Source organism: Centruroides vittatus, unplaced genomic scaffold (assembly GCF_030686945.1).
Source record: "Centruroides vittatus isolate TY-2023 unplaced genomic scaffold, ASM3068694v2 contig_4, whole genome shotgun sequence".
Lineage (NCBI taxonomy): Eukaryota > Metazoa > Arthropoda > Arachnida > Scorpiones > Buthidae > Centruroides > Centruroides vittatus.
The window spans coordinates 5,993-13,527 of NW_027122214.1; the positions used below are offsets into that span (position 1 = coordinate 5,993).

Consider the following 7,535-nt stretch of genomic DNA (forward strand, 5'->3'; position numbering starts at 1 on the left):
GATAAAACAAGAATTAGCTGACTATGAATTAGAGTATAAAGAATTAAAGTCCACGGTTACGACTGGTAAAACTACAAGAACCAAACGAGGCCTTATAAATGTGGGAGGAAAAATATTAAAATTTTTGTTCGGGACAGCAACCTCAGATGAGATCGAAGCCACTAATAACGAGATTGACAAACTGAACAAAAACAATCAACGAATAATACACATCTTAGAAGCCCAAACGACGGTATTAAACCAAACACTTCGAGCCGTCAAGGACAACCGGAAGTACATCGACATGTTATTACGTAGACAAGAATATTTGGATAAAGTCCTACAAACGTTTAGCTACACATTTTTCATAAGTACTGTCTTACGATACGCCGAGAGCGCTATCGCCGAATTCCGATCAAGTATCACCGACCTACGACAAGCAATTGAAATGTTGGAGCGCAACCGACTTAGCTCTTATTTCTTATCAAAATCCCAGTTATTGAAGATGCTAGCAGAAATAAACGGATACTTACCTAGTGGAGTGTCCTTAATAGAACCAGTATCAGAAGATAACGTATTTAAGTACTACCAATGGATCACGACGACGGCAGTCGCGCTTCCCGGTATACTTCGGATTTTCGCTAAGTTTCCGTTAATCACTCCGGAAGGGTATTTCGACCTCTTTGAAATAATAAAATTCCCCGCTTATTTTTCGCACACGAAAGTATTCGCTTTTTATCAAGTTGAATATCCATACATTGCTCTGTCGCGAGATCGGCAGTTATATATGTTATTGGAGGCCCACGACCTTCAGAAGTGCAGAGCGAGTGTAGTAACCGTATGCGCACCGGAAGTAGCAGTATGGAAATTACCTTATCATTCGTGTGAATATGCATTATTTATGGCCGACGAACCATCGGTTAATAGAATGTGCAAACGGAGGGTTACAAGTTATCCAAAACCGATGTTCCGCCGAATAGATGAGGAAGGAACTTGGATCTATTCGACTCCTTCCCCCACTGAATTTGGTGGTCGAATGTCGTCAGTTAAGCAACTTACCAAAACCCGAAATTAAAATGATAAAATTAAATAATACCGGCATTTTTAAATTACCAATGACATGTACTGGACATGTGCCGGGAGTTCGTCTGACATCACACTTTCAATCGAGAGCAACCTTCACACTCGCAGCTCGCAGTCATTACGTCATACCAGCAATATCCGATATACTTAATACTACGGAAACCAAAATTCTCCAAGAGTACATCCACGGAAACTCGTCCCCGAGTTTTCTCCGAGAACGAAAGGATGACTGGTCTTTAGAGATCGCTGGACGTGCATTACGCGATATTTCTAGGGATATCGCGACAGTGAAAACCGATGTCTTTCAAAATTCGTTGGAGGCTTACAATCATCCGTTATTAAATTGGAATATAGTCGTTATCGTTACTATAATAGCAGTTATTATAGGTCTCGTAACCGTTTGGCGTTGTCGAAATCGCATACGCCGAATAAAGAGATGGAAAGAGAGAAAAGCGACCTCTTTTTCCAGACCGAGAGAACGTCAAGAAGCAACGCCAACTGAGTTGGTAGAATTGACTTTGATTCCGAGCAGAACCGATCAATTACAGGTAAACAACACATCAGTGGAAAAGATCTTCGTTCCGGCCGTACGAGAGGGAAATATGATACCCCTCCCCGGAATAGAAACTTTGCCGATACAAACGAGACGATTATAATCAAGAAGCTGAGAGATATCTGTGTCACCCAGCAAAATAAGGGACTTAATCTCCTCAAACTTTACACTATCCAGAATATTATATTAATAACTTATTCCCTTTCTTTTCTGTTTTTTTTTAGAAAAATAAATAAATAAAAGAATGGAGGGACAGGAATCAACCGAATGTCGGGAGGTGTCTGGAGTCACTCAGGCTATTCCTCCATCTTCGTCAACAGATCCGGCGTTGATGACCCTCTTCCAATGCCCGGTTTGTTATGAATACATTAGACCTCCGGTCTATCAATGCTCCACGGGACACGTTGTATGTGCAGAATGCAGGACACGGGTTCAAAGATGCCCCACCTGCAGGGGATGGATGAGGGACAACAGGAATTTCCTACTGGATCAGGTGGCGGAGATGCTGGCGCTCCCTTGTAAATTTAGAGACAATGGTTGTCAAGAGATTTTGGCTCTCAGGGATAGACGAAAGCATGAGAGACGGTGCGCTTTTCGAACTTGCGCCTGTCCGTCGCTCAGCTCAGGCTGCCATTGGGAGGGAACCCATCACCAGGTTATCCCTCACGTAGTAGACAAGCACCCCCGAGTGATTCATTTGAACAATCATACCGTTTACATGGCATTACTCGGTCTGGACTTGCCTCAACGTTTGGCTTGGACTACCAGAACGACCTGCTACCGACATCATTTTATAATCCAAATCATCAAAACCGAAACAGAGGATGATTTTTACCTACTTCATCTCCTCGTCCGATTGGTAGGACACCGGGATGAAGCAACTCATTTCAAAGGACGGATAGAGGTGAATGGAAGAGGAAAGACATTGATTTGGGAGTCTATTCCCAGAGACGTCGCAGGAGACATAAACCAAATCACAAAAAACGGGGATTGTATGACTATCCGCGCACCCACAGTTAAACAGCTTTTAGTGAATCGCATCTTGTCGATGGCAGTATTTATACGCCCAACACAGACGGAAAGGAACAGTTTGACTGTGAATCAGGAGGAAGAAGATATTTAATGATACAGATCGGTCCACTATAAAACAAAAACAAAAGGGAGGAAAAAGGTTTCCTATGAGAAAATGATTATGGTCATAGTCCTTGAAATGTATATGTATATATCGGTAATCATGATTCCCTCAAGTTTATTTTGACTGTCTCTTTCTGTATTTTACCCAGACCGAATGGCGACGGGACCAATCCAGATCCATAGTTCAATCGGAGAAGGAGACGGCCCCGATAATTGGGATGATGAGTGGGAGCCGTTTGTTTCTACTTCGACATCCCATGAATCGGTGAAAAGAGAAGTGGATACAGAAACGGTCCGATATGCGATCGAAAGAACCCGCAGAAAATTGAACTCTCCGAGAGCTGAAATTCTCGTCCTACCGGAGGGAGTCGTGTTAACTGAGGAACTTCAAAGGGATTTGGATAGGGTAAACTCACTCGTCCAGGTTAAAGCGGACGAGAGGGGCGCTACGATACAGGAAGAAAAGAGCACAAAAGAAAGAAAAACTTCGACGGATCTAACCGAAGAAATTACACAGAAATCTCCATTATCCGAATCCCAAGGTCAAGGTCGGAGAGCGGCATTTTACCTGGCTTGCCTGGAGCGAGCGGGTGCGATAGGATCTACTGATGTAGGAGGAAGAGGAAGAACACTAGAGCGATGTAATTCCAACGACATCAATCCACAAGGAGGTAGATCAGTAAGAGGAGCGTCCGTTTCAAATACTTCCAATTTTAGAGGAAGAGGAAAAGGACGAAGAGCTTCCGCTTTAAATACCACTAACGTTGGAGGAAGAGGAAGAGGGCATGGACAACCGATCTTAGACTCCCAGTAGAAAGGAAAGAAAAACAAAAGAAAAAAAAATAGGGAGAGAAAAAAAAACCCTCCTATTGTATACACTGTTTCTATAGAAAAAAAAAACATTTAAGATAATCCACCAAATAAATATATACTACGTATATGTATATGCAATATATGCTTTGTTGTAAGAAAATATATTCTTAAGAGATAATTATTATTACTATTGAAAAATTTAATAAAGCCAAATACAGTACGATGCTATTATGTCACCTATTTTAGAAAAATCATTTGTCAAAAACAGAATTTATGTTATTGACATTTTATTTCGATAAACGCGATTGTTAAGACATAAATACGACGTTACTCTGTCATATTAATTATTGTACCTACCCCGTTTTTGTTATCCGTGTGATTATACCTTGAAAAACTGTTAAGTATCATAAACTTTATATGTATCCCAAGCACTGAAGAACGTTATTCTGGGTGCGACCGGAAACACCTGATATTCATGATTGTAACGCGAAACCAATCTCGCGCGCGCGCAAAGTAAACTTCGTCTCCTTGTCGCGTATCGCAAGATGTGTAATAACCGATTTAAAGAAAAATGTTTTTTCCGTGCGGTCGTACCTATGGAAAAATGTTGCATTCCATTTTGTAGCAACATTTTCAAAAGCGCCGGAGCCCTGTGAAGCCCGAGCGATACTCGAGCTCATGTGTTTTTGATATCATAAAAATGTCAAATCAGGGGAACAAGCTTTTGATTCTGATGCTCGTAGAAATTGGAAGGATACTTTAAATCGGGAAATATTAAAGCTATTAATCGAGAGAAAAATGTTCTTTTTTTAACCTTAAAAGGAGATGCAGCGCTGATATTATGTATCAGACTTATAAGAATTCGAAACAATTGAATACGAGCAGAGGTTTCAAGTTGCGATTAAATTCCCTTGATCGGAAAAACACAGTGTGTAAAACACAGTGTCGAATTTAAACCTTTGATAGCTCGAAATGGTCGGTCGTCTGCCTAGAGACAGGAAACCGACCAATCAGGAGCTGGAGATCCAGGGGAGAAAGATCTTATAAAAACCTGGATCTCAAGGGCAAAGCAGACTTTTCTCTGCCTTCCCTTGTGAAGACTTCTCCCAGCTTCTGTCCGTGTCAACCACTGTTCAGACTTTCCCCAGCTAACAACTATAATCAACTGTCCAGACTTTTCCCTGCCTCTACAAGTGGACACCATCCGATTGAACTTCGGGCTTTCACCATTCGTCACAACCTCCCACGGTCGAGCATCAACTGTCTGCCCCGGGGCCAACAACCGAACCATCAAGAGCCACCAGAAGACAAGACATGCAAGACACACTAGATTGTAAGACTTAGTGTAAATAAACGGGTTTGTTTGTCACTGCAGCTATTTGCCTCACTTTCCTTCACTCCACATACGATAAGTCCTGACATTTGGAAATCTCGAATTCGGCAACCTCACAGAGCCTATAATGAGAGATTAGTCATATAGGGATAGATAGCTGCGCAGTGTCTTTTCTAAACTGCTTATTTAGCCGTCACCACAGTTTTTTTTTTTTTTTTTTTTTTTTTTTGTAAAGGAACGATCGTATTTAATTGTTTAAAAATTTCAATTTAATCTATAGACGTTGTTTTACATACATATGTATAACATGTGGTAAGTTAATTGTTTGTTTAATTAATAATGTTATAGGTGAAACGGTTGTACGGTTTCATGTTTTAACTTAAAATTAAGATCTAAAGTTGTGCAGTCATTACATTTAAGAGATTCTTTTGGTTTATTTTGTGTGTATAAATTTAAAAGTGTTTATATCAGTTCTTTTCTATTTCTTTCTAATAAACGATTCTTTCTTTAATTTGACTGATTAATATTTCATTTTCTGTGTTTCCTAAATTTACTGTCGGAAGCGAAGTTTTCTTTAATTTAGGTTTTGCCAATAAACCTGATAATTTAGCTTTTAAATTTGTGTCAAAAGCATTTTTTTTGTGAAATGATCATAGCAAATATGTCAAGAATCAGGTTTGAATTCGTCTTTTTTTTATAATTATGTATCTATTTTTTTCTGTGTTTGGATGTTTAGAAAATGTAAAATAACTGACTTTCATGTTTAATAACTTTGTTTAATAATAGCTGTTATTACAAGTTACAACAACAGGTAATGCTTCTGGCAACTAAAATTAAAAATAGGGTAGTTGCACCAGTAAGTGACCGATTAAGCATCTTGATAATAAGATTTGAATATAATCACTTAGCAAACAGACATTTCACATAAGTAATGGTCATTGCTAGTTACCAAGAACTCGCACTACTCATTCGTAATGTGAATTTTTAATTTCTTGTAATATTGATTAAGTTAATGACACAATATTTTTTAAATTTATAAATCACAAGAGAGTGATCATATGGCTCTAGTTGTTGACCAGCCGAGGGCTATTGAATCATCGCAAGTGACTAATAATGAATAACTAGAGTTTTTGGATACTATAAACAATTTTATACCATTCTATACTATATATGTGTTGGCAATTTTGTGATTCAGTGATGTAATTTTATATTAAGTAATTGGAATAACAACATTAATTTTTTGTAAAGGTGTTAATTCAAAAATGCCATATATACAATGTTACAAATTTTTGTATGAATTATCAGTTTGATAATTCATACTAAACTTTATTTTCTGGATAGGAAACATTGCAATAATAATTTTCTAAATTTATCTGATTGTTATCAGATGCAATGGTTTCCTTAAAATCCGATAACAAATTAAGTGAAATTATATTTTCTATCATTTGCAGTTTATAAATTTATATGGTTCTCTATAATTAATTGATAAATCAAATTCATTTTCGGAAAACAATTCTTTACGCCCAGCAGAAATACATTTTATATAATCCACCCTATCCTGATTAAAAGGAAACAAACCAGATATTTCAAACCCATGTTAAATTGTTTCCAATTTCAAAACTTTTTTGTAAGTAATAACACATAGAAAACAAACTATTAATTTAGTATATATAAAAGTATTAACTGTTTTAAATGTGTATTTCGTAATTTTCGAAACAAGTTTAATTAATTAAATTTAAGAAAAGAAAATCTAACTAAAGAAGTATTTAGTTTAATACCGCCCGGAAGCTTTGCCAGGAACTATGTTTTATACTGTGTGAAATCACCGTCGCTGATAGCAATTACAGCCGGAGTCGGCTGCCGGACTTTTTAGCTTGAAACTGGATACCACACGATCCGACGCATACGCAAACAATCATTTGCATATCTCTGTCACCTCTACCGGTCCTGCAATATGCATGTGGCTACGCGCATTCCTTTGTGGTATTGCTATTTCGCTTTTGAGGAATGTAATTATAAACGGTTGCAATGTTTCTCTAGGCCATCATCTGGGATTATTTAAGATGGTGCCCAAATTTTTGACGAATTTCGCTACAAATGCGTTTGAGTAGATTTCACGCAGTTCCTGCTGATACACGACCCCCGCGTAAAACAAGACTGTAGGCCTACAGTATATAAAAATATGTTTTATATGTTCTCTATTAAATATCCTACTTTCACAAAAAAATTGTTGAAGAAGATCTGATTGATCTAAGTATAATTTATTTTAGGCCTTATTATCTTAAATCAGTTAAATTTTAAAAATTAGAGGGGAAAAAAATGAAACTAAAAGCCTTAATTTTCAGATGAAATACAAACAAAAATTTAAAAATTCAATAACATTTTTTGTTATAAATTGTTAATGGTATGAAATACTATAAAAACATAAACACTAGAAAATGTAATATGACTTTTCAAACATCACTTTAATAGAAATTTATTATTATTTTCTTACATTAGAAACGTTATTTATCATTTATTTAAAATTTTGAGAAATGACGGTAATTTCATTTATTTATTTAAAATCTGTATATTTTGAAACCAAACACAATAATTAATAGACTGAGTTCATATTTTTTGACAGTAGATTCGAAATTTTTT

At 37.0% G+C, this 7,535-nt stretch overlaps 1 protein-coding gene across 1 annotated transcript; it reads left to right on the forward strand.

The window, feature by feature from the left end:
• Positions 1–1,859: 1,859 nt before the first annotated feature.
• On the forward strand, positions 1,860–2,738 carry LOC136976349 (E3 ubiquitin-protein ligase Siah1-like). The gene has a single exon (XM_067271595.1). The coding sequence runs from the start codon at positions 1,860–1,862 to the stop codon at positions 2,736–2,738; it is 879 nt and encodes a 292-aa protein (XP_067127696.1).
• Positions 2,739–7,535: the final 4,797 nt, after the last annotated feature.

Coding starts and splice junctions, on each gene's coding strand:
- LOC136976349 (XM_067271595.1), top strand. CDS start 1,860: ATGGAGGGACAGGAATCAACCGAATGTCGGGAGGTGTCTGGAGTCACT.